The sequence below is a fragment of the Calonectris borealis genome, chromosome 4 (genome assembly GCF_964195595.1).
Source record: "Calonectris borealis chromosome 4, bCalBor7.hap1.2, whole genome shotgun sequence".
In the NCBI taxonomy this organism is placed as follows: domain Eukaryota; kingdom Metazoa; phylum Chordata; class Aves; order Procellariiformes; family Procellariidae; genus Calonectris; species Calonectris borealis.
The window spans coordinates 50,680,905-50,707,386 of NC_134315.1; the positions used below are offsets into that span (position 1 = coordinate 50,680,905).

General features: G+C 40.9%; 2 protein-coding genes and 1 non-coding gene across 5 annotated transcripts in view; 1 reads left to right on the forward strand and 2 right to left on the reverse strand.

Annotated features, from left to right (window-relative positions):
• The window catches only part of SH3D19 (SH3 domain containing 19), a 35,369-nt gene extending 19,724 nt beyond the window's left edge, over positions 1–15,645 (forward strand). Inside the window, 12 exon segments of the mRNA XM_075149522.1 lie at positions 1,700–1,758; positions 4,112–4,376; positions 5,710–5,778; positions 5,964–6,114; positions 7,013–7,063; positions 7,374–7,504; positions 9,877–9,935; positions 11,660–11,847; positions 12,109–12,161; positions 12,654–12,840; positions 13,752–13,849; positions 15,231–15,645. Of these exon segments, the coding sequence (XP_075005623.1) occupies positions 1,700–1,758; positions 4,112–4,376; positions 5,710–5,778; positions 5,964–6,114; positions 7,013–7,063; positions 7,374–7,504; positions 9,877–9,935; positions 11,660–11,847; positions 12,109–12,161; positions 12,654–12,840; positions 13,752–13,849; positions 15,231–15,347 (1,428 nt within the window). The 3' untranslated portion in view covers positions 15,348–15,645.
• On the reverse strand, positions 13,688–25,479 carry RPS3A (ribosomal protein S3A). Of its 3 annotated transcripts, none has more exons than XR_012673550.1 (7): positions 25,324–25,479; positions 24,407–24,510; positions 23,035–23,222; positions 22,652–22,860; positions 21,963–22,072; positions 14,047–14,211; positions 13,688–13,774 (listed from the first exon to the last, which is right to left on the reverse strand). XR_012673550.1 is itself a non-coding variant. In XM_075149521.1 (6 exons), exons 1-6 carry the CDS (start codon positions 25,383–25,385, stop codon positions 21,291–21,293), a joined length of 795 nt encoding a protein of 264 aa, XP_075005622.1. In that variant the 5' UTR covers positions 25,386–25,479; the 3' UTR covers positions 21,250–21,290. The 3 variants fall into 3 exon arrangements, 1 of the variants encoding a protein (XP_075005622.1); XR_012673549.1 differs by having other exon boundaries at positions 13,688–13,906; XM_075149521.1 differs by lacking the exons at positions 13,688–13,774; positions 14,047–14,211 and adding an exon at positions 21,250–21,412.
• Positions 21,660–21,729, reverse strand: LOC142082551 (small nucleolar RNA SNORD73). The gene has a single exon (XR_012673736.1). It is a non-coding gene; the product is annotated as a small nucleolar RNA SNORD73 (small nucleolar RNA).
• Positions 25,480–26,482: the final 1,003 nt, after the last annotated feature.

Consider the following 26,482-nt stretch of genomic DNA (forward strand, 5'->3'; position numbering starts at 1 on the left):
ATCTCTTTTGGAAAGTAAGGCTCTGCTCCTCACTCCTGAGCACATAATAACGGTAGACATTGTAGCTGTGTATTCTATATGCCCTTTGATACAGATTTACAAAAGGGAATTAAAATAAACTAGAAAACGATAGTAGAATTTCCAAATATTGAGTGCTTGATGGCAAGAATGGCAGAGAATCTTGTGGAAACCACAGGCAGTAAAAAGATCAAATCAAACAAAATCAAAAGCCCTCACTAGATGGACAGCTACCAACAAATGTCTTTGTGGCTACCTTTGCTAATAGGATAAAGGGGTTTTTAAATGTCATGATTGAAGAGGCTATTCATAGAGGTCCCATCTTTTCTGGATAATGCTGAAAAAATAATTTCCAATACAAGACGTTAAATAACATTTTATGCAATGCAACCCCAAAACTTTTACAATGTCATCCAGGTTATTGTGACAGGCATGTCACAGCTTCCGAGGATTTTTTTTTTTTAAGAAAAAGACTGCATCAAATCCACTGAAACATTTAAATCTTATCTTTGGAAAGATAAGAACTTCTGTGCTTCTAAAACTAGTATTGTTTGTCAGTGTTAGTGATTAACCAGCAACGGTAAAGTTGTTGACCATAAGCAGCAGTTGGCACAGATTTCTTCCTTTCCACACAAAAGAGGAAAATTTTTGGTATGAGGATAACATCCCCATCTGAAAGTGGCAGGTTGTTTTCTTTCTAATCAGGATCATTTAATCAGGAACATTGATTTGGGGACTTAATCAAGGGTCAAAATTTTGTCACAAAATAAATCTAGGTACTTTCTAGGTGGGAAAAATCACACAAATTGTTTACCAGTTTCAAGCACATATATCCCTAATTAAGTAAACAAGACTGTTCAGACCTATTTAAAATTACTGGTTCAAAAAGGATACTTTTGAACCCAGATTCAGCACTCTGATTTACTACACTGTTCCACAAGCAGCTGCGCTTGTTCAGTGGAGCTGGCAGTACTTTCTGGCACTGGGATGAAAATGAACAGCAGGACGCAGAAAGGATGGAAGCTCGTTAATCCATTGCAGTGGTCCAAGCCCTTCTGATATGGCACATGTTCCCCTCTGCCAACTCTGGCAGGGTCAGGATGGGCAGCTGGGAGGAGGGACGCCTTAATCTGCCAAAGCAAGATTCACCAGGGTTTATCTGTTAGATCTCTAGGAAACATACTTAGATGCCTTCTTTAATGAGAGCTAATGTTATTTGCAAGAGACGCTGTCTTGTGCGAGTTGCATCAATATCATGTTTTCTGCTTTAAGCCTGTTCAAATTGTTTCATCTGTCAAAGTTAAATCAAAACTGATAATGTAACTGCAGCAATTGGAATCCTACGGGCAGTGAAATTGTACATTTGTATGAGTCTCCTGAATTTGGCTCTTAAGCCCTGACTCCCATGTAGTAGGAAAAGAGGGCTGGGTCATACCTAACGCACAATTTAAGCTGTGATTCAGGTAGTCAGCCAGGTTATTTACGTTTCCCTCTGTGTCCAACAAGACTTTAAAATGCTAGAACACACCATAATACTTATTACTTTATTCCCAGACCTCCAGAAACTCTTGTTTTTCCTGTCTGTAGGATATAATTTAATATAAGAAATGCGTCATTTAAACAAGAACATTTTTGTTTCTTAGGCTTAAAGAGATGGCTTTTTTCTTTTGAATCTTTGTAGGAGTTGGATCATTCAGAAAAGGGTGGAGCGCCTCAGCTAGAACCTGTACTACCCCCAAGGTAAGTGCAATTATTCAGTGACTCACTTAAAAGAGGTGTTTCTGAGTTAGTTTGCCTAGTTAGTCTCAATGTAGACACTACCAACTCTAGTTCTAACTCAATAGGCTTGAATAGGTAGTATGCTCACTAATAAATAGGCAAGACTAAGTTGCTAGCTGATTAATACTTGTTTGTACATTATCGGTATGAGCAGGGAGATTATAGGAGGACAGCTGTTTGGCTCTTCAGCTAATGTACGGTGGCTGCTGACAGTCATTCCTTTCTGCATCTTTAACCTTTTCACCACAGCTGAACGTAGAACATCCCCTCCTGCATGTTGCTGACCTTTTGATCAACAGCACTTGCACTTGCCACTGGGTTTGAGTGGTGAAGGAATGGAGGTGGCAGATGCTGCCACCCTGAAAAGGGCAGATGCTAGGCCAGCACCTTCCCAGAAGCAGTCTAGTTTATACAGTTCACTTCAGACTTAAAACACCTGTAAAGGTGCAGAATCAATTATAACCTTGGGTTTTTTATTCTTTTGAACCAACAAGAAAGAAGGTCTGCAGAGGCAAAAGTACCTGGACCAGCCTTAAATTCAGGTCCACTAAATGCCATAGACAAACTGGAGGGAGATAAGGCATTGGCTAGCTAGCCCACTGCAGCTATCTCAGCATCTGCACTCGAAATCTCTGGGTTTAAACATAAGAGTTTGCTCTGTTGTGTCAGGACAAGAGAATCTTTCAGTTATTATTGGTAGACTAAGTTTAATAATAAGTACTCATTAACAGGAAAGAATGCGGTTGTCCCCACAAGGAAACTCCTCATTATTGCCCCTTATAGGCTTGTTACTTTCCCCCTTTCTGTTTAGCATAACAGCATTCCTGATTCTCCCAAGGGTCTCTGGAACTGCAGTAAATGTTTTGTCCTTTCACTCTTCTGCTCAAACGGATTTTTAAATTTTTTTTTAAAGTAAGCAGTAATAATTATCTGAATTGCTTGTTAGGGTTTTCTTGTTTAGTTGAGTTGCCTTACAAACGTATGGGTTGGTTTGTTTCCAGGTTTAATGCAGTCTAACTTGGAATTTCCCCTTTTGTCAATATTAAAAATGCTTAGTTTAGGATGAGGCCAAGAAAGGGGAGAGGTGGAAGTTGAACAGAAGTGGGAAATTTTTTTGAAATTTAAAAAATAATCCATACTCAAATAGTAATAGAGAACTCTTATCAGGAACATTAGTAGAGCACTAATATCTTCTCAAGTGGTGGATGACACCAACAAAATATGTCAGAAGGATACTCCAAAGATGAACTAATGCACATTTGTTGTGGTTGATAACTTTTACAGACCCTTGAGGAATTCATGCAAGCAAATAATTATGCTGAATTACACTATATGAAAAAAAGAGAGACAATTGTAGCAGAAACTCACAGTAACTGGCCAAAGATTTCCCAATAACAATCAAACAATATTGTTTTTTTGGAATAGTGGTAGTGTCAGGGTTCTTAATAACAGGAAACCAAATTTTTATCTACATAATGCTTGTTTATAACAGAGGTGATTTTTAATTAGCAAATTATTGATTTGGCCACATTCTTTGATTCTAAAAATCATGGCTCATGAGTACTGTATAGGCAGCTTTTTTTTAATCAAAGCTTAGTAAAGGGTATTTTTTAGATTCTTAAATTTTTTTTTTTAAATTACCACCATCACTTACTAATCTCTGATTTTGGTTTCTACGCTACTGGTACACTAATGAGAGTGTGGTACCTCCAGCATTGCCAGAAAACTCGAGTATTTTCACCGGTGTCTTCTTTTTGCAGTAGACATCTGTTGCATAAAAATGGTAAATTCTGCTATTTGATGCCATTGTGCAAAGTGGTGTCATATGTCATGAGTTTCAGCAGAGGACCAAAAGTCACTTCAGGCAAGTGACATCCCAGGGAATGAGCAAGGCTGATTCCTGAAGACCAGCTAGATCAGCAGAGCTGCTTAGGGCTTTCGCTAAAGCTCTCCACTAGAAGAACTCCATCCTGAGGCAGCTTCAGACAAAGCTCTTTCTAAAGGTGGATTGTTGAAAGAAATCCTGCTTATGTAGTGGGCTCCTGAGAAAGCTGGCAGGCTGTTGATAAGTGAAAGTGGTGAGCAGACTTGGAAATATGTAGTCCAAGGATCTGTCTAAGGACTTGATCACCCAGTTCCAGTATCTGAAGAGTTCATGTATTCCCAGAGAGCTTCAGATACAACACACTCTACAGCCCAGGTCATCATGAGTCACGTTTCCTTATTGCATACTCTATAGCTAGGGCTGTGGTGGAGGATGAGGTGGCAGACTTATTAATATGCATATTTCTCTGATGGTTTGCCCAATTTTTAGGCCTGTGGATGGAAAAATTATACCTGCTCGACCTCCCCCACCTAAAGGTGTTCCTGGAAGGCCACCTCCACCAAAACTCTCTGCAGCCAAGACCTCCTCCCAGAAGGATGCTCTTACGCGATCTACTTCTGACATAGCTCCTGATAAAAAACCCGGCAAGTTCAAATTGGGACCCAAGAGAGCAAAAAGTCAAGTCTTTAAAAATTCAGATCCAACATTACCTCCTAGACCTAAACCAGGTCATCCTCTCTACAATAAGTACATGGTGAGAGTTGAGATATTCTATCCGAGACTGTTGTTTATAAAATAGTGCTGGTTAAAATAGTAGTGAAAAAGGTAGTAAGGTAGGTTACTATGATGTGGCTTTCAAAGTGCATCCATCAGTATAATCTTCCTTAGAAAATACTAACAGATAAATAGTACTAAGTACTATAAGGTAATACTGGAGAAAGCAATATATACATGCAAAGTATAGATATATGTGTGTGTATTTTTGTGTATATATGTAATTTATGTATATATATCTTTAACACATAGCTTTTGGTTTTTGGGGGTTCCTTTTACAGTCACCAGTTCTGAATTCTATTACAGCACGTAAAATGATGCTAAATAATTGTGTTTGTATATTGTTTTTCCCTGTATATGTCAAAATGCTTAAGAAAATTGGGGGAGCATAAGAACTTTAAAAGTAGTTTACCTTGCTTAGTCAAGCCTGCAAAGAGTGAGGAATGTAACATCACTTATCTTACATTTGCATCCTATGGATGCCATCCCTTTTCATTATAAAAATATTTCTTTTTGGTAATGCATGTGTTGTTTATCCATTTATGTTTAATATTCCCTACCATTACAGTTAAAAGGAGAGAGTCTTTCCCCAGATACTTGAAACTGGTCAGTGATCAGAGCTGGTGACTGCTTGAACCAGTGCTGTTGTCAAAAAAAGCACCCACACAACCGGAGCATGAACAACATCAACATTCAGCATGGAATGGAAGCTTTCTGTTGCCTTCCTTTTGATCTTCACTCCTGTGAAGATTTAGACTGTTGGTGGAGCAAAGGAGCAAGAAAGAGAGAGAAAATTTTATCTAAGTTGAGAGTAGGAACAGCTTTGAGATAAGGGAAGCATGTTGCTTCCTTTCTGGTGTAGCCACATCTATTTATATAAGAAATGTGTTTTTGTAGATGAGATTTTTTTTCAGTAGCAGATCACTAGTAATTCCCTGCCCTCAAGTGTTACTGTCAATGACATTTTCTTCTCAGGTTGTTTTTCCAGTGCCCTCCATGACAAATGAATACATTTCTGTGTCAGCGTGTGGCTGAACATCATGCACCATATGGTATGATGCCAGTTAAGTGGCTAAGACACTTTTAAAGCGGATGACAACACCTGGGTTTCTTGAAGTGGGAGTTCATATCACCAGCAGTCTGATGTGAATGCCTTCCAAAGCAGCTTGTCCTCTTCCACTGGACTCCTAAATTAGTTACCTGTAGTAGATGGTTTGAACAGTTCCATCATCTGACCGTTTTCACTTGCAGTGGGAATTTCAGGGGCTTAGAAGTGAAACAAACTTTTCCATTTGCCTCTCTTTCTATTCAAGCTACCTGTGCCTCATGGAGTTGCCAAGGAAGATTGTCTTCCCAGGAACACTGGAGAACTGTCCTGTAAGGTAAAGCATTTTTTTCTGCTGATAAATACTTAATGCGCAAGATTCGTGTTGCGTTAAAGTATCAAGTGCTTTAGGCTTTAAAGGTTACACTGAGAAATGTGATAGTCGTTTATTAAATCCTTGTGTTTCTTCAATAAAAATAAAACAACCACCAAAACAAAACCCAATGGTGATTTGCCTTACAGCACAGGGACATTCTGCTTATGGAGCAGAGCAACAGTAATTACTTGGAGTGCCAGAAGGGAGAGGAAACTGGTCAAGTTCCTCTGTCTCATAGGAAGATAATCACTGAGTATCTGAAAAGTGGGCAAAAGATAAGTAGTTTTATGAAGTGAGGTACATGATATATCAGTGAATTGGCTTTGACATATGGACTTCAAAGTATTTTTCTCTCTCTGCTTCTACAGAACCTAACCTGTTTTTAGGGCATGACTTTATTAATATTAAATAGCTAGTATAAATTATAGCTATGAGCAGCCTTTTTGATTATTATCAGAAACCTACATGGCTGAAATAGATTTCTTTGCAATCTGTTGTTATCTGTGGTAATTCATATTATTCTGGCCTTATCTTTGTCTATGTTGGGTATTTTCTTCGGGTTTTTTTGTACACAGTGAATTCTTTTGAATGTAATTCACACACAGGGATTGTCATCAGTACAGTCTAAAAATTCCTAGTGGGTGGGATAGAGAAGAAGACTCAGCATTTTGAATATAATTTCCCTGGCTTCCTCACCCCTCTAAAATGTTTGGCAGTCGGCAGATGTGATGCCCCTGCTGAGTGTGCCGGGGAGAGTTGGGCTGCGGTGTTCTCTCTGAGCAAGGAAGAGTGACTGGTGGCATGCACTACCACGCAGCAGTGCAAAATTTGGCCACAACCCTTGCAATGAGAGTTGTTATCAATGCTCCAGATTTCTGACCCACAGAGATAGCTGAGGCTTTGTCTATACTGGGAAAAGTTACATGCCTTCCCTTCCTTTTACTGGCTCAAAAGATTTTGGTGAAATGCGTTCTGGTTTACACTGACGAAAGGCATACAGAATTCAGACCCGTAGCTGTGTGACCAATACAAACTGTTGCCTCCAAAGGTGGTTCTCTGATACCAGAACATTGTGTCCAAAGTCAGAAAATTACTTTCGGAGTACGTAACAGAAAATCTCTGTTAGTATCTTCTATGATTTAAAAACTACTTGGATTTATTTGTTGTTGTCAGGATTCAAATCGCCCTCCAAAAGTTTCTGACACAAGTGCACCTCATGCTGTAGTCCTGCACGATTTTCCTGCAGGTAAGTAAATGTGAATATTCTGGAAGCTTGTTTTACTCCAAGACTTTCAAATGGGAATTTTGGGAGGAATTAGAGCTTAAAAATGATGAGGAAGCTCAGCCTCGAAGGTCTGCATGTAGAGATTCAAAACTATGGGTTTAGCTATAGTTGGGCCAGTCTTTTAGTTAAAGCTAACTGGTTTATCAAGTATAATTAAGACTTTTTGAAAACATTCTGGTTTTGTCTGCGGTATTTATATTAAGAAGGTTTTACTTAGAGAAAATCAGTGGGTGTGACAACTACCATTAACTGAAATGATGCTGTCTTACAGAGCATGCTGATGACTTGGACCTTCATTCTGGAGACACCGTTTGTCTTTTGGAGAAAATCGATACCGAGTGGTACAGAGGAAAATGTGGGAATCGCACAGGGATATTTCCTGCCAGCTTTGTTAAAGTAGTTGTATGTAGGCTTTGTATACATTGCTAAATAAGATCATATTGCATTTCTTTTCTGGTTCTATTTTACTATAGCTCCTGTGTGTTTAACTCCATTCTGTATTTAGATAATCTCTTTTTCCTCTGGCAGCAGAGAAGACATATCAGCTTGTAAGTATGGTATGAGAAAGATGCTTGATTTGGCACGACCAACATGTATTATGGGAATTATTTTGCTGTTAATTTGAAGCCAAGTGAGAAAATCATGGCCCTTAGCAGATTCTGTTTGTTAACCTGGGTAGTTTCTCAGGGTCTACAGAGCAGATTATTTTTCACAGCTGCATGTAAGAATCAACACTCAGTAAGATGGTTGCTTTCTGTGCCTTCCCCCAATCCGCCAGCTTCTCTCATTTTCTTGTCCCTTGAACTGTGCTGGAATCACCACTTTTATAGCCATGTAGTGAACTAGGTCAGGGCAGCAGTTGGGCCCAACGAAACATGTTTTTTTTCTTTCTAGAATTTTTTTTTCCAGCTGGATCAATTTGCCTAAGTGGCTTACTAAATGGCTGCACAAATGGTTGTGCTGGCACAGTGCAAGGAGATGATGTTGTTGCAAATGAGCAGCTTAAAGCAATCCTGTTACTGAATGTGACACTTGACAGTAAATGGCAGGCAAGAGACAGGTGCTGTTTTGGAGCCCAATAGCAATTAACTGAGTGCCTCATCTTTAAAAGAGATACAGTATGGTTCACTGCGTCAAAAGCTGGGTCAAATCTATTGCAAGCCTGAGTCTGAGATTGAAGTCAATTTTGTGACAGTAGAAAGGGCCATTGGGCTACCCACACCAGCCTTATGGACATGGAGGAACGCTAAACTGACACCAGGATGCAGTGAAGGTGTATGGCTGGGCATTAAAGACAGTAAGTGTCTCTGCTGGGACAGCTGGCAGAGATGAGCACTGCTGCTACATGGACAATACCAAGTATTTGGTAATCATCAGAGAGTGTAGGGTGTCTGTTTAGTTTGTAATGGTGTTATTGGGGAAAATTTTAAGATTTGAGAAGTGCTGAAGAATAAAATCTAAACTCGGGGTTAGTAATAATGGAACCATGCTCGATTCGCTTTCATGAGAAAGATTTGTGAGCTAAATTGACTAGCTGCTTCTACACAGACCAACAATTTAATTTAAAAGCTCTTGTTACTACTGATGGCTAATAGAGAAAAGATTTTATGTTAAAGCAGTGGAATGAGTCTTTGGGATCAAATTCAGCATTGATGCAGACAGGTACAACTTCATAAAAGCTAGGGAAGATGTGTTTCAAATTTCTATTTTAGTTGTAAAAGGTGGTTACCCTTTGAGTGCAAAAATCTTTTGTTTCAGCAAAATTTAAAAAAAAAAAAAAAAGAAAAAGAATGCAGTACATGAGGCTAATTTACTGAGTGAATTCTCCTATTCATTCGTGTCAGATTTGATCTTTATACAAGATCTCTACACAATACGCTATAGCGTGTTTTACAATATTGAGCTGGGTAGTAGCTTAGGTCTGGACACCTAACAATAACAGGTGGTTATCACTTCCCATAGAACCTTCAGAGCACCACAGATACCAGCTCCTCTAGCAAGAGCACTGCAAAGATTATTTGTCCTAAAAGGCAGCACGATTTCCTCCAGTCCTTCACATAGGCTAATGAAACATTCTTGTTGATTTTTATGGGAACTGGCTCATGCGATAGTGAGCTGTAACCCAAAGCTCCTCGCCAGAGTCTCTAGGCTTGTTGTCTTATACATCTCACAGATCATCCTTCGTGTCACACCAAAAATACAACTGAAGTCCTCTTCTTATAAAGGACTTGAATGCTGTCTGTTTGATATATCTGTGTATTGGTGTTCTAAATTATATTTCTCCAATTCAAGTGAGATTTGTGAGATGTGTTTTTGTTTGGAGGACAGCTGGCTACCAAAGCCCAGAAAGGATAAGTGTAAACAATGATTTTGTCTATTGTGATATATTGTGCTAGTAAATAATAGAGAGCAATTACCAATTGAAAGTTGGGAGCTAAATGCAACAACATGTAGTAGCATCCAGTCCCATATTCTATCAGTCAATCATGCCACAAGTAGAAACAATAAACCTGCTTTGTAACAGAAAACATTAAATAGTGCTCCTTGTTTGCATGAGATTGAAAAATGAGAAATCAGGCATACAAAACTGAAATCTACATTAGTAATGGTCATATATCATAGCATGCCAGCGACTATAGAGCATCCCATGGAGGTCCTAACTGGAGCTGATGCTTAGCTGAAAAACAGATTATTTTAACCAGTTCCAAGTTTATTGTAGTTATCTTGCCATGAGCTTGACATGGAAGATTTTACTTATTTTGTTGTCTTAATAGATTGATGTTCCAGAAGAAGGCAACAGGAAAAAAATACCCTGTTCTTCACGATGTATTAAGTGAGTCAGCTACATCTTTTTTTCTTTCTCATGTTGATTTACTAGGAAGTAAAAAGAAAGAAAGATAACTTTGAAACAGGTGTTATCTGTGCTGAACTGAATATGGTTAACAGTTTCTTCACCAAAATATATTTTAAAAATTAAGCTCTCAAAGCTGAAAGTTTATGATGTTTTAATAAGAGTCATATTCAGGTAAAAAAAGCCTAAAAACTCACTTCATGGCTTCAAAAAATTGGTAGATCACTTTATAATAAATGTTTCTATAGATATAGTCCCCTTCACTCGCTTTCCTTCCTCTTACGAGCTGTATGAGAAGAGCATTTCCCATAATTTTTCATGAAAATCGGTTACAGAAACTGTGAACCAATCTGATTAACTTTAGCAGCATTGCACTTTCCTCTCTTTGCTCCTGGCCTTGTTACTTTCTTCCAGTATCCTCATAAGATGTAACATGGTAGGGCTCCTACTCATTTGAAAGAACAAGATAAAATGGGACAGAATATAGCTGTACTTTAAGTATTAGAGAAATTTATCTAACCTTAAAGCGTATAACTATAGAGGTGAATCTAAAGTTCCCCAGATCAAATTATCAAATGTACTTCAAGCACTTCCTTTTCTGTTTTGCAAACAACTTGTACTAAGATTTGTGGGCAAGTAACAACTTTTCCTGCTGTTTTTACTCAATGATGATTTATTGGATTTCATAATCATTCGTTGCAGCAATTAAAGCAAATTCAGGCAGAGGCAGGAACTAGTATTAATAAGATTGTTCAGTTTGTTCTTCAAGGTCTTTATCTCCAAGATAAAGCTTGGCTTGTCTTAACCGAAACTTTATTTTTAAAAGCTGCTTCTGCAACTAAGAGACAGAAAGTGCTAGCTCTGTCCTGAAGCTTTTGCAAAGATATGAGTTGGGGGACAGGGGTGGGAATCAAACTTCTTACATTAGTTGTATGCTATGATGCTGCAGAAAGAATTAAAGCCTATTATGACTTTTATCCAGCATCGTATTTTTGACAAATCAAAAATCTTCTTAGAGTAATTTCTTAAATTTATTTTAATAGTTTATTAAATTACTAAATCTATTTAAGTGAGGAAAAAAATTAATTTGTTTTTTTTCAGTATTATACCAAATTATGTAAAATTTATCAGATGCATTGATGTTTTTTCTTCCATAGATAATTTATTTCCTCATGCCTGGGATAGATTTTACAAAATAAAGTTTGTCGAAGTAGATAAAAACTAGCTTCCCCCTATGAAACTTCCATGTATTTGGGATTTGGGACAAATACACAACACCCACTCCCCACCCATGTTTGCATCTAAATTGGATGCCAGCTCAAAAAAACATCAAACTCTTAACAAAAGCGTATCAGGACACTTGCTTCCATATGGGCAAAAATATAAAATAAGACAGCCCAGAAACAAAGTGATATTTTTGCTGCTGTTGTTTGGAAGAGAAATAGGGTCTTATGCAAAATCCTGTAACAGCCAGGAATTGGGATGCAGAAGTTGCGTCCAGCTCCTCCAGACTCCATACTCATCCTCCTCAGAAAGCAGAAATGAGAACCAGGGCTAGACCCCAATTTTCCACCTGTTCTATCTTCAGTGCATTCTTTCATCATTTTAATTAAAGATATCAATTCATATTTTGCACAATGCTGCCTTATTATTAAGTGTACAATAATAATAAATAAGCAAATTAAGTTTCTCTTGTGTTTGTGCAGAGGCCCAAGATGTGTAGCACGATTTGAATATATTGGAGATCAGAAAGATGAGCTCAGTTTTTCAGAAGGTGAAACTATTATCCTCAAAGAATATGTAAATGAAGAGTGGGCCAAAGGAGAGCTCAGAGGCACATCTGGAATTTTCCCCTTGAACTTTGTGGAAGTAATTGAAGATCTGCCTGGAACAGGTATGAATATGTTTGCAAAAATCTTCAAAAACATGGTTTTGTACTGCATGCATATAGGTAGCATATAGGTGAAAAGTCCAAAAGGACAATGAATGTGGGAAGGAGGTAGAATGGGAGAAAAGACAGATTAAAAAAAAATCAAAAGGAATAGTGGGACTTCTTAGGAAGTTATTCTTAATAATCACTTTGAATATCTAAAATCTCTTAGAAACGTTTTGAATAGTCATTGCTGCTATTCTAAGTTGTCCTTTACTTATGTAGGTACAGGAGCAGCACTGAAGAACAAGGTGGACGCTTCTTCTTCCTTTCCTCAGGTAATAAAATTTTATAGGTGAGGGACAGAATTTACATAGACTTTCTATTATAACATCAGATTAGCTCCACAACTTTAAACCTGAATGTAACACAACAGCACACAATGCTGCATGGTCACATCTTGAATTCTGACAGTTGGCCTAAGCTGATTGAATTCATAGCTTCTGGCAAATTAACATAAGTATATTTTTATCCTTTGTGCTTAAGCAAATTCTTGTTAGCTCTATTTAAGTATTGCTGCAGTGGTCTAATTTTGAATTTATTAATCCTGTCCCCTGCCACCAATGATAAAAAGGAATGCGTTTGAGCCTAGATGAAATTTTGTGGTAATTGCTGAAATGCCATTCTAGTCTACATCTGCAGTGACACTATTGTATGAGAGAAAGTCACGACACCCGTGTTCCGTACAGCTGCTTTCACCAGTATCCATCAGCTTATGGGCTCCATTAATGCTGCTAAAATTAATGCATTTCTTCTGTTCACTTGAATAGAACAACAGACAATCTGTAGAGTGGTGTGAAGCACTTCATGATTTTACAGCAGAAACCAAAGATGATTTGTCCTTCAAAAAGGGAGACTACATCCAAATACTGGAGCAAGTAGATCCAGAGTGGTATAGAGGAAGACTGAATGAAAAGGAAGGGATTTTCCCAGCAGTTTTTGTTCAGACCTGCTCAGGTACCGTGCTCCTACTAGATGGCAATTCATTATTCCTTGGGTTGTGACAGTCATGACAGAGTTCTGGGAGAACCCAACTATTCCATTGCATTAATAAGCCACACACCACCACAGTCCTTAATATCCTAAAGCTAAACTAAGCATTGCACCACCCTCTGTAATAATGGCAATATAATGCTCCAGTCAGTAAGTAATCTGGGAGGTGATACAGATTCTGGGTCAGTTTAAAGTGTGGTTTGGGTACAGCCAAAACAGGACCATTGAGCTGCCTTTAGTAGGAATTCAGGGGTACAAAAGATGGGGGGGAGCCAGGTTTTCCCTCAGCTAAAGAGGGAACACTGCAGCACAGCCAAAGAGCTGGTAGAGCTGTAAATAACTACAACTGCTGCGTCTTGGCACAGAACTATTGTAATGCCCTTGGTGAAGCAAGAATAAACGCTGCTTGCTCTCTTCAAACTTCTGTTTGGTCCCCAAATGAATGCAGTCAAAACCTTCACAGAGGACACAGAAAATCACTTTTTTTCCCCATAGCCATGAGTGAAAGTTGACACTTTTTTGAAATAAATTCCACCTAACTGGCAAATAGCACATATCGAGTGCCACTTCATCTCCAAGTACAAAGAGGAAAAGACAGCTTTTATTAGATACTGCCATTGGAAAGTTCAAGTAAGTGAACTTTAAATTTAGTCTTAAAAGCAGAACCACGAGAATGTGTTAGTACTGTAAAATGAACTGGTGTCAGTAGCGATTTTTATTCCATTAGGACAGGGAATTTGCTAAGTAGCAGTAGCGTTGCTGGACACCTGTAGCACACTAATAGGGAGAAAACACGAGAATGACAGGAAACTTCTCCAGAAACAGAGATTTATTTTGCTCCAATCCAAATAACTTCTCTTGTCCACATTCTGCAGCCAGGGTAGAGCTGTCACAGTCTCTAGGAGGGAAGAAAGGAAAAGCCAAAGCTCTTTATGATTTTCATGGAGAAAATGAAGATGAGCTTTCCTTCAAAGTAAGTACCTCTCTTCTTAGCCCAATTTTCCAAAAGGTCTTATGCTCCTAAAGAATGCTAAAAAAAAAAATAGGATTTATCCACAGTGAAAATAGGCTTTGAACAGGAAAGAACAAAGCACATACAACCTATTGTTGTATATATAGATACTAACACAATTGATAAATGGCCTCTCTCAAAAAAATTTTTGCCCTTACCACTTCTGTTTCACATTGGCAAAATCTTCACTGAAGACATTGAAAAGAGGTCAGGAATTGCAGAATTCCTCTGGCTTCTCTGATGACAAGACAACATGACAAGACAAACAAACCTCATTTTGCAGTACATTCAGTTCTTGATGGTCAAGTGAGCCTCTTTTTTAACTAGAAAGACAGCAACGAGAAGGAGGATAATAGTAAGAGTGCCAGTGCTACAGCAATGATGCCTCTAAGGGACATCTAGTACAGCAAAATCTAAAAGTTTGGCAGCACAGTACACAGTTGCTATGGGAGCAAGGGGAGAAATGAAATACTTGCTGGATGCCCGGATAATATTAAGAAGCATGAACAAGAAACAGCATGCCCTTGTAGATTCAAAGTCATGATTTAGGCTAACTGTATCCTCAAAAGCAAGTTTCTGAGAAACAGCAGACTTTCACAGCAGGCCCCAAATTGTGTCTATCAGCTGGAACACACTATTTTCTCCTTCTAAAGCTAGCAAAATAATTAGTTTCAGCATTAGCAGCTTTTAATGCGGAAAGGATAGATAATTCTTTAAAGCAGAAAAGAAGAACAGAGGTACTGGAAGAAAGGCCAGGGCCATGCCAGTACTTAGATGAAGTGTGTGGCATGAAAACAGGAACAAGGATCAAATACAGGAGCTGCAGTTTATTTTAAACAGCTGCACTAAGCTACTTAGATGATTGCTTTCCTTTTTGGGAAAGGGAAGTTTCTAAAGGGAAGAGGAAAGTGTTGGGACTAAATTCTAAAAGAAAAAAAAAAGCCAAAAAAAAAGCATGCAGGCTTTGAAGCATTTTAAGAAAAGAAACCATCATAAAAGAGCAGGGAAACGCACACAAATAACAGGTAAGGCAGGGGCCTGTGAGCCAGCTCTCCAATGTACCTACTGACCTAGAGAGCTTAAGCAACGCAAGAAATTATCCAGCAGTGCTATTTTTTCCTTCCAAAAGGTGGTGGTTTTTCAGCATAGACAAGTATTTACCCTAAGAGAAGCTTCAGCTGGTTTTGGCAAACAATCTTGAAGAGCTGTAACCACCAGAAGAGACTGGCCGCATCCCACTCCTCTTCTATTTGATTGATATTAATTGCTTCTGAATAACATCAGCTATGCGTGCATTAACATTGCATGGTAAGCTGTACTCATGTTACTCCTTCTCTTACAGGCAGGTGATACAATAACAGAGCTGGAATCTGTAGACGAGGACTGGATGAGTGGAGAGATACAAGGAAAGTCTGGGATATTTCCCAAGAACTTTGTTCAGGTTTTAAAAACACCATGAAGTGTTCCCTCTCTTTGTACTCCCTGCATGTGGGAGAGAATGTTTTCTATCCTTAAGGCACAGCAAAGACATCAACGTGTTTTGACTATCAATGTTTTGCACTACTTTTTCTAGACAGTCATACTAGTGTCTTGAAGTCAAATAAGAAAATTTTAGTCTTTTGTGACAGTGTAGGTAGTTATGCTTCATGAATGCTCTGAGAGCAAATACAAGCAGGCAGGATTTTTAGCTGTTTCCAACTAGGGAAATACTGTGGTGCAACACCATTTTAACTTAAATAGCATTCTAGTATGTTTACTATCTGGTATTACATTTATCATGCACAGAGTCTGCATAAAGTAAGCTTCTTTGGGCTTCTTCAAAAACTTTTTAAAATCCAATTTTAAAAATTGTTTTTAAGATATAATTACAGCACTCAGTATGTAGATCAAGTTTGATATTCAGGTTTCATTACTGCTTGACTTCCACATTAGTAGTAGAATCCACTTGTTTTATGACTTAGAGGATAAGGAAGATAACAGATATTTCATAGTGGAAAAGTATCAAATCTAATACTGGTAAGAGGGAAAACTCAGAAGCAAATCCTTTTGTAGTATTCTTCTATTTTTAGCCCAAGCTGCTCATACAGGAAGATCGTAAAAGTAAAACTTAAGTATTTTGCCTCTTAACAAATGATGTTCAAATTGGTATGAATCATCTTAGACCTTCCTCCCTTCCCCCAAAATCCTTTCCAGATACAGGTTTAGATTTTTCTACTGTTCTTTGGGCACCGTCACACTCCTCTTTCCCAGCTAAAGTTAGTTGTTTTAGATAGCGTTTACTGAGCTTTCTCAGATCCCCTCCGTGCAGTAGCTGCACTATTCCAACTATTTGCCCCTCCACCCCCTTCATGTAAGTGGAAAGCCAGTCCTCACTCAGTCTCTATTTCATTTCTCACTCAAGCACTGGAACATACTTCAGTAACACTATTCCCATCCTTAACATGAAGGGTATTATACAGTCTTGGTTTTAGCTTTCAGCAGACATGGGATTAGTTTTCAGTTTGTTACCACATACCAACTATACTGAGCATCATTATAAATGGTCGGTCGAGGCCTTAAGGAAAACACGCCTGGCAAGAGGTTACTTCAAGAAGCTCTAACAAAATCATTTAGTAAAAAGCAGCTGTGTGACCTGAACAACAACCTAAGACAGACATGATTGAGGTAGCTTCACATTATAGGAACTTCTGGTAGTAAATTCCTTTTTGCAAGACTTGGCTTCTCATAAAATAGTTAAATGCATCTCGATTAACTGCTAATTTCATCAGACTGGAATAGAAAAACTTACGCTGCACTTGGCTCTTTCATTGCTGACAGTATTCCATCATTTTTGTACTATCTAGCAAAAAGGAACCAGTAAGCTGTTAGCATGAGTCATTACTTCAGAGAGATGCAGGTCAGTAGGTATCAAAATATCCTTACAAGATTTTTCTTTGTGGATCTGGAAGTTCAGGTTGCAAAAGGGCCAACAGTGGAATGGCAGATGGAGACTGGAAACTAGAATCATGATTGACCTTGAGATAGTTTTGACTCAGTCATGTGTCTACTTATAACTTTATCGATACGAGCTCCAAGTATTATGGAACAAATATCTGCTGCTAGAAGAGATCGGGGTGCATCTAAATTGGTGTCTAAGCAAGCTGGTGAGGGTAGCCCTCCCCTCCCCGTGCCCTGCACTTGGGTTACCATCACAGCAGGCAGAAGCAAGCTTACAGCCAAAACTGAGCTGAAGGACTCCCCTGCAGCAGGGAACGGGCATCCAGTCTCGGTAGCAGACGGTAGCTGAAGTGAGCCCAAGAAACATGAAGCACAGACATGTCCTCGACACCATTTTGCTCTGCAGAGTCACTGTTATGCCACAGTACTTGACAGACACAGGCGTTAGCCCTCCATTTTTTTTTTTACTAGAAGCTTCATGAACATGAAGTGGTGTATATTTAAACTGCACCAATACCATTCACACAGCTGGGGGATGAAGACCACACACAGTTTTAATGAGCCAAGAACTGGGTTTCTACTTTCGTTAAGGGGATTAACATTAACAATTATAAATCATGCGCTATTCTAGAGAGGTGGAAACATGACAATTTATACGGCTATTATTCAGTTTTACCATCCCCAACAAGCCTATCTGGAACTCCTGTGGAATCAAACTTTAACGTAAGTCCACCTCCGAAGACAACCCTTCCCACTCTCCAAGCTCTGCTGCCAGGAGAGGCCAAGGGTTTTTGTTGTTTATTCCAATAAAACAGACATCTCCTTCTAAAACAATCCAAGGAAACAAATATAGAGATAGGTAAGATTTCTTGACTCCTGCAAGGCTACTCAGACTTTTCAACCATAAACGTTCAGTGGATCACCCTACTGAAACAGGCTTCTTCCACCATGACCTGTGCCAACACAATTCCTGAACCTCCGGTGCGCACAGCAGGGGCAGAACAGCGGAACCAAGCAAAGCCCACACCAACAAACAGAATACCCAGGTCCTCCAAAGACATATCGCGTCATTGTGGTGGTGGATGAGGCTTAAGTGTGTGATGTTTACTTACTGTTTGTCTGGCAGTTTTCTAAGATTTTGATACAAGTCTCAAAAGTAGAACTGATTTTTTAATATTTTTTTCAATTTCCTCTTCCCCATTTTTATAACTGTGTATTGACCAGTTGCTCTTGTAACTTCCACCGAATGTTTAAAGTCAGTGCCTGTCAGTAGATAAGACCACTCTGCTTTATTTTAAGCATCTCCTCCCTATTACGCAGGGCAGGAAGAGCAGCAAAGCCTTATATTCAGAGCAAGGAGTGCCATCTAAAGGCTGCTTGCATTACTGCAGGCAGCTAAAACCAAGTCTATTTATTAAAACTGAAACAAGTTAGATGCTTGGCTTTTACAGGAAGGGATTTTCTTGACTTGATGCCTAGTATCACCATGAAACTGCATACCGATCATAACATAAAATTCCTAGGGTCTACAGTACGTAATCTGGAAAAAACCTGAGAATGAGGTGGAGCACAAATCCTAACGGCAATATAGTTGCGAATTTCAGCTGTAACCTTGAAATTCAGCTAGATCCCCATACATTAGTGTAATAATAAAAGCCTCATTTATCAAAACATTTTCTGTTTGACCCACCCTCTGGAAATGTCTTCAGGAAAACGTCTTTGTTCTGTGTACAATTAACAGTGTCCTAAATAAATCTTTGTTAAGTCCAGTAACATTGTTATGGTACCTCTGTAAATTAAGAATGTATTTAACCAATAAAATTTTTTATAATTAAGTCATGGCATTTTTATTGTCTTATGCTGTGGAGGGCTGAGCTCTCCACTTGACATGACAGTTTTATGGATCTCATTCTGCTTACATATCTAACCAAACAGCAAAAAAAAAAAAAGCTACCCCCAAACAAATAATACAACATCGCATCCCTTTAGTAGTCCAAACCCCTCAGAGAATCCTGATGGCTTTACCAGCGTTTATTCAAGCCTTCGGACTTGGGTATGTTTCACGCTTCCCACCTGCAGAATCTATGACACTTGCTACCTGCAGCAACTGGCCGTCGTCCCAGGGTGTCGCACAAGATGGTGACGCTCTGCTCTTGCTGTAACGAAGACATGGGCTGAGCCTGAGCTGAAGAGCAATTCCACGTGTACTTTAAGTGTGCTCTGCTGATTGCTGATATTCATACACCACGATTTTTCAGCTGATTTTTTGTACAGAGAATACAGAGGATGCACAAAATTTTCCTTCCTGCTTACTTTTCTCCATCTGAAGTAATTTTATAAAGCGTACATTTACCCAGAGCCCCTATGTGGTAATGCCAGCAGTCTACTGTTCCGAAAAAAATAAAAAAAAACCCCAAACCAGAACAGCATGAAACAGCACAACAATTTTTGAAAAACCGAAAAAAGCAAGTCCTTGTTCTTTCCCAAAATGCTCTTGCACTAGCCTTTTTGCACCATATGCTCCTCAGGCGTACAGCTGAAGGAAAAAGTAACAGGATAAAAGACACGCAAGTTTTCAGAAATGACACCTTAGGGTTTCTAACTCTCCTACTCTACAGAGTACAGGCCAGTTGCAGTCCCTTAGGATTTGTTTGATGGAACTATTGCTAAGCAGAGAAAATACAGCCAACACACGTCCATTGCTAGAAAGCTCTGACAGATCTTACTGTAATGCAGGGCTTGAATACATACATATACAGATGTACACACCTGCATTAGAACTTACTGTAGTAGATTCAAGGATTTTCAACCTCACTACGCTTACCCTAAATCATGGTTTGTTTTTCCAACGCCAGTGAAAAGTTCTTATTTTTATTAGAAAAGCGAAAGGGAATTTGTTGCAATTTATGGCTTCAAAAACATGACTGTCTGGGACTGCTGGGGGAGAATGACACCTGCCTCAACAGTACAGATGAAAAGCAGCAAAGCTGAAGACCAGAAGCAGCACTATTCCTTTCTCCTGTTTCAGCATCATGAGCGCTCACTACCCTTCCACTACACAAACTGGAAAAAGCAGAACATATGTTTACAATCCAACAAAGATGGTTACCTGAATATTAAGTCATGCGCTGTTCTCATTATCATCCCCCGTATTAAAATAGTAACTTGGAATCCCAACATGAAATCACATTAGCTGCAGTCTTCTAAATAATTTGGAAAACATCCTTTCCATTTGGCGTATTATTTGCTCCAAACCAGAATTACCAGCTAGGAAAAGGTGAAAATCCCTGACGTTGAAGAGTACAGCCCCCATGGGTAGCGTCCCTCTACTCTTCCCCTACTATCTCAGTTGCAACAGCAACCTTTCATTGCTTTCCTCCATTTCTTCTCCCAAGCTATTTCACAGCTGACTGCAAGAGCCACCACCGCTGCCTCGGTGACCTCCCCGAACAGGTCAGTACCGTTTTGTTCTCAGGTTCTGAATCACAAACTTACCAGCAACTTAATAGCACAAAGTTTAGGTTTGTTGCCCAATTCTAAAGAAAACATGCTGATAGTGCAAAATACTCCTTGTTTTAGCCAGAAAAACACACTCTTCCTTTTTTAAGCCAGCATAAGCTGAACGACGAGCAAAAATATATCAGATAATAGAAAAAGCACTCTTAAGTGATTTGCTGAGTAATTTTAAGTGCTTTATTTTCAGAACATAGGGCATTGCCCTTCTACAGTAGAATTTTTTCCCCTGAAGTTCCACAGGTTTTTCCAACTGTGATTACAGTTACCCCTCAGTTCTGAGAGAGGTTAAAAAACTACATACGACCTATTCTTGAGCGTATTCTGCATTTCTACACTGCTCAAAACTAACACTGCTTCCATAATAAAAATTACAAGTTAAAGATCTTTTAATACCTTTTGAGTATCAGAGACCAAATCTATCCCACGAGAGGCCATACCACATAAATTGTCACCAAGAAGCTTAAACATACATATATGAATTTCTCAAGTAAGTAGTCTGATAAATCCCTAAAGCTTCCTTATGATAAAAAATCCTGAAACAGGAAGTTTCCCTCTGTGGCACCCTATTTGCACTGTACAACGCTCCTCTTTGAAGCATCTTTCACCAACATAAGAAGCTACAACCTCTGCACACGTTCCATGAGATTTCTTTTGTGAGGACCAAAATTACTGGGAAAAACCAACATACAGAATCCTTGGTATTGTACTTTCCAATAGCACCTTTCAAAAAGGTGCTTCTACCACCTTCTTCCACCCATCTTGCAACACCAATCATGAAAAACAGATCTCCAAAACAAGTATTTTTTTCCTTTTTTTTTAAACAAAGGCAATAGGTTTACTTATTAAAAACCCATTCACATATCCAGTACCAATACTGTCCAGTAGCAACACAGGCAACCAAACATTAGTTCTGTATATTAAAACTTTTATTTTCCACCAATTTTGAGTTTCAGACAGACTCTTGCACAGGTGGCTCATATCCATCAGCTCGCTCTACTTTGGTGCCTGCCTCATCCCCAGAAGGTTTTCCAGCACCACCACCTTCACCATGCAGTTCCATCAGCTTGCCCACTAAAAAGAAGTAGTAGTATAAATAGTGAGAGAGACACCTATTTAAAACAGTTTTAAATTACTGAATTGCTCATCACATACAAATTAAACCACCAGAACATTTAATGTAGGTATGATCAAGTCCGTTCCAGAAAGCTCATGCAAGGAGATGCTGCTGCAATAACTGACAGAGTCACTTAAATGAAATTGCAAATTAAACTTTTCTTAAAAAGAGGTAAGTCAAGAACCTACTACTGCATTACACGGGAATGTCAGAAAATGGGAAAATAGAATCATTCCATGTCATCTGGGACCGAAACATTTTGTCATCATTCATTCCCAAGCCAAAGCCTTTAAACATTCGGCAGCAGTTTCAGGCAAGAATTCAAAAAAGCTCCAGACTGAATGATCACTGCTGTGTCAGACTAGAAGGACAAGCCTTTTAACTACTACAGCTACTTAAGCTTATGATGCTGCTTTAACATCTTTATCCAAAAGCAGACACATTTTAAAGTAATGGCTTCCCACATCATCCTCTAAGAACACTAAATGTTTGCAGTAATCGACTCACGTTCAAACTTGGGCTTCTTCAGCATCTTAACCTTGCGGACATAGACATCGTGAAGAGGGTAAATGGACTGACACGCCTTCTCTATGTCTTTGCCAATGCTGTCTGGGATCCTGAGAAATCAGAGAGCACATCGGTACCAGAATGTTAAAAATTATGCCTGCTTCTTCAGCAGCAACACAGGCTTAAAATAATTCTTAGGAACACACAATATTCTATGGCAGTTTGCATCATCAATACTACCTTCACACTCTGACAATTTTCTTCAAGTATGTTTAGATTCCCTGCAATATTAGAAGGGATATAGTGTAAGTGTGCTCATTTTGAGAGCAAATCTGCAATCAAACACCACACTTTGGAAAACTTCCTTCTGTAAGAAGAACCCAGAACATTCACAGCCCCAACTGATCAGAATTACAATTTTAGTCTGTAGAAACATGAATCAAAAATCCCTGGTGAGCCTGATTTTACATTTATGCAAACATGATGGTTGATGGAAGTCAAACACGATGCAGAGACTAAGCGTATTCGAAGAAAACGGCACATTAGCTTTTCAACACGAGAGGCACCTTGCCTGGTCTCCGCCAAACAGTACATGAAGCACCAGCATTCCCTAAGTACTCAGTAACAACTGACCAACAAACAACTATTTAAACTGTAGGGAAGGAAAAAAAAACACAGCCAAAGCTTACAGCTTATTGACAACTTCTTTCAGGTCATTGGTTTGAACCTCTCGGGTCATGATTTCCATCATCTTCTTGCGAATCTGTCGAACCTGCTGATGCTGGGCATACGAGGTCTTGCGGATTTGGTTACTACGCTTCTTTGTAAAACCCACGCAGAAGAGGCGCAGTAGGTAACCATCAGTGGTTTTGACATCTACATGGGCTTCGATCATTGTCTAAAAAAGAAACGGTCATTTATCATCAACATGACAGACAGGTTTCTCAAAACCATACACCTGACATTCGTTAGTATCTGCTGATGCCACTTCAAACATAGCTTTGCAATGCATCAGTGGTTAACTCCTTTCCTAAAGGCACTAGCCACAACGCAGACCTTGTTCTTTACACACCTGCCATTTTTTGACCATGGAGCACATTTTATCCCGGGTGAGGTCCATTCCATGGAAGTTGGTCAGACAATTTTTGCCCTGAACATCCTCAGTTATCAATTTAAATTTACGGAAGGCAACCTCATCATTCTGCAGATCAGCCAGACTCACTTCAAATACACGACCCTTCAGTCCATCAGAGGCAATTTCTGCATTATGAAACAAAATAAAACACCTTTTGTTAACATCAGAAAAATATTATTCAAATCACAGACTGAACTTCCATCTGATGTTTTCTAATAGTAGGTGATGCCACTAGCTTCACAGCTCTGAAGTTTATATGTATCTTGAACAAGATCAAATCAACTCATAGGACCAAATACTGTATTTTGTTAACTTTGTGTGGAATCTTTTTTAAGAGAATTATATCAGATGCTGAACACAAATACCAGTATACTGCAGATTCCAGCACATGTAATAGTTTTTTTTTAAAGTGGAAGGGGTTACAAAGTATTTGGAAATTATAAACAATAATGAAAAGATAAACATAAAAAGCCACATGTGCTCAGCTGAGATAAAGCAGTAACAAACACCTAAGCACAGTCATTTCACAGCTCTGCCTCTAACAACTAACCATTTTAACACTGGCTAACTCATACTTGGTTTACAGTGACCCTTATTTTACTGGTTTCACATGTATACAGTTCAAAATAATGATCATCTTCATAAGTGCAACCAGAATAGTATAATGCAACTATTTAGCCGTTCTACACAGCTAACCTTCTAAAAATAGTTACCTCTATCCAGATCACCCTGCATTCCTAACAGAAGCTTCTTTTACCTATATATATATTTACCTATATATATATCACATTCAGTGATACATCTACATATGCTCCCATTAAGTTAGCAATTCTAGCTCGCGGAGATCTCTCTTTACCTGAAAGTTTCAAATTTCAGTCCCTCCTAAGGCGATGGTCTTTATGATCCTAATATGACCACAGTCCCCTCATCTTCCTCTCTGATAATCAGAATGACTCCTTAACTCTTACCTTTCCTCAAATTCATGAGGTTACCACAACAGCAGTTCATTAGAAACTTCAGGCATGTCCCTCCGCATCACACCCATGGTTTGGTGCTCTTGTACAAACAAGGACCACACCGCATTAACGTCCCTGCAACTAAGCTCATGGATTTAAACAACTCTGTCAATTTAAGAAAACTCACTCAAATCAAGTAATTAAGTTAGAGGCGCCTTTTTTTTTCCTGATGTCCAGGTTCATAATATCATGAGCAAAAACTATTTGTCAGCAGTTCTTTAACTGAGAATCAATTGGAGCTAGCACATGGAACAAATACATCTCCCTCTAGTGCATAAAACCCCACTACTCACTAGTTCCTTGAGTCCTGGTGACAAGCGTCTTTCCGATGTTTCGGATATTAAACATGGCTGGTGCTTTGACATCATACCAGTCCTTTTTGGAAAAAGGATCAACCCTTAATTTAAAAAAAGCAGAAAAAATTTTTTACTAGTTTTCTCAGATTCAACCAGGCTGAAATATGAGCTTCCTCGCCATATGTTTTGTGAAATGGAAATGCAAACATTAAAATTTTCTTATCAAGCTTAACGTGGACAGGTTGGTAAGTATGTGAATGCAGACAGTTAATATAACCCGTTACAGCGAGGCAGGCATTCATTTCAATTTACTTCAGAAAGATGGAAACCAACTGCAGAAACCTCACACCGCTAAGATGACAAAAAACTATTCAGCGCTACAGTTCCGGCTATGGCTCTGGAGCGACACAAGCAGTGCGCTTTAGCTAACTTTTCCATGAAGACCCCATTTCATTTCTTAACTTCTGTGGCTCAAACGCACCAGCCACAATAAAGCTTGCACCAACACCACCCGAGGACCCCCGCCTCCACGCCAGGCCCACCAGGATGACTAGATGACAGCCAGTGCCGGAGCCGGGCGCGGGGCGCAGGCCTGGCCCTGCCCTCCCACACGCCGCACGGCCGCGGAGCGCTCCCCACACCGAGGCCTTTCCCGGCGCCGGGCGCAGCGGGGCTGCAGGAAGCCCCGCTCGGCCGGGACCCGCGCTCTCACGGCGGCAGGGGCCACCGCCGCCTCCCCCCGCCCCGGGCTCTCCCCGCGGCCCGCCCCGCCCGCCGCCACGCAGCCCGGCCCGCGTCCAGGCGAGGCCCGCGCCCGGCCGCCCCCATCCGCCCCGCATCCACGGCATCCTGCCGCCGCGGCGCCCCGCCCGGCGCCCCGGGGGCCCGTCTCCCCCTCTCCCGGCCGCCCTTACACTTTCTTCTTGGCGCCTTTCTTGCCGCCCTTGGTGAGGCGCTTGTTCTTGCCCACCGCCATGGTCCCGCCCTCCCGACGAAAAGGCCGGAACCGGCCCCTCGCGCGAGATTATACGAGAGTGGGGCTCGCGCGAGAACTGCGGGCGGTGGCAGCGCTCTCGCGAGAAAGGGGCCGCATCTCGCCGGGAGGGGGCGGGCGGCCCCTGGCACGTACCACAGCGGGACGGAACCAACTGCGCCGGGGGAAGGGGGGGGCCGCTCCCGCTCTCGCTGTGCGCCGCCGAGAGGGCTCGGCGCGAGCGTTGCGTCCTAGCGGGCACCGGCAGCGGCAAGGGCGGGATTTAAGGGGGGAGGAAAGAAATGAGAAGACCTCCTAAAAAACTAAAGCGCAGAAAATGAGGGCCTCGTGTTTCCAGTGGGCAGCCCACCCACGACACCAGCCAGCCTGGGCAAGCCGGCCCCCCGCTCCTTGGAAGGGCGGGAAAGCCAGCGAGAGCAGGGTCCGGGGAGCGAGCTTTGTGTGTGGGGAGCGCGATAGCAATGGCAGCGCTTGCCTCGGGGGCCGCCGGGACGGGGCCTGCTCTGACCGGGAGGGTGCCGGGCAGCGGCCACTGCCGGGCCCTTGTTGAGAGAACGAAACCGGGCAGCGGGCAGGTGCTGCCTGCCTGCCGCTCTCCAGGCCGGCACATGACGCAGGGCGCAGCGCCGCGCAGCCCGGCTGGGGCGAGGGTCCGCCACCTCTCTCCGGTGGCCCAGGCGGGACGGCTGGAAAGGCCGAGGCTGCCGGGGAAGAGAGAGGCCAGGCAGAGAGGGAGGGCCAGGGAGAGCCGCGGGCTGAGCATCGCGCTGCTCCCCGCTGAGCTGCAGTCTCTGCACAGACATCTCTTGCCGTCACCCCGAGCCGAGCTCGGCCACCCACAGTCACCCACAGCACCGGCATCTGCACAATGAGAGGGTGGTGGCGTCAGCTGTCACCCACCGTGCTGTCACCAAATGCCCTGTGATGTTACAAGGCCTTTGCCTGGCACCAAGCAGGCAGGGAAGGTCGAGGCGGGAAGGGAGGGTCTGGGCATCTGGCTTTCTAAGCCTGCTGCTCCCACACCTGCCTCCTGCGCTGGGGGTCTGGGCTGCTTCCAGGGGCTGTGCTCCCCAGTGCTC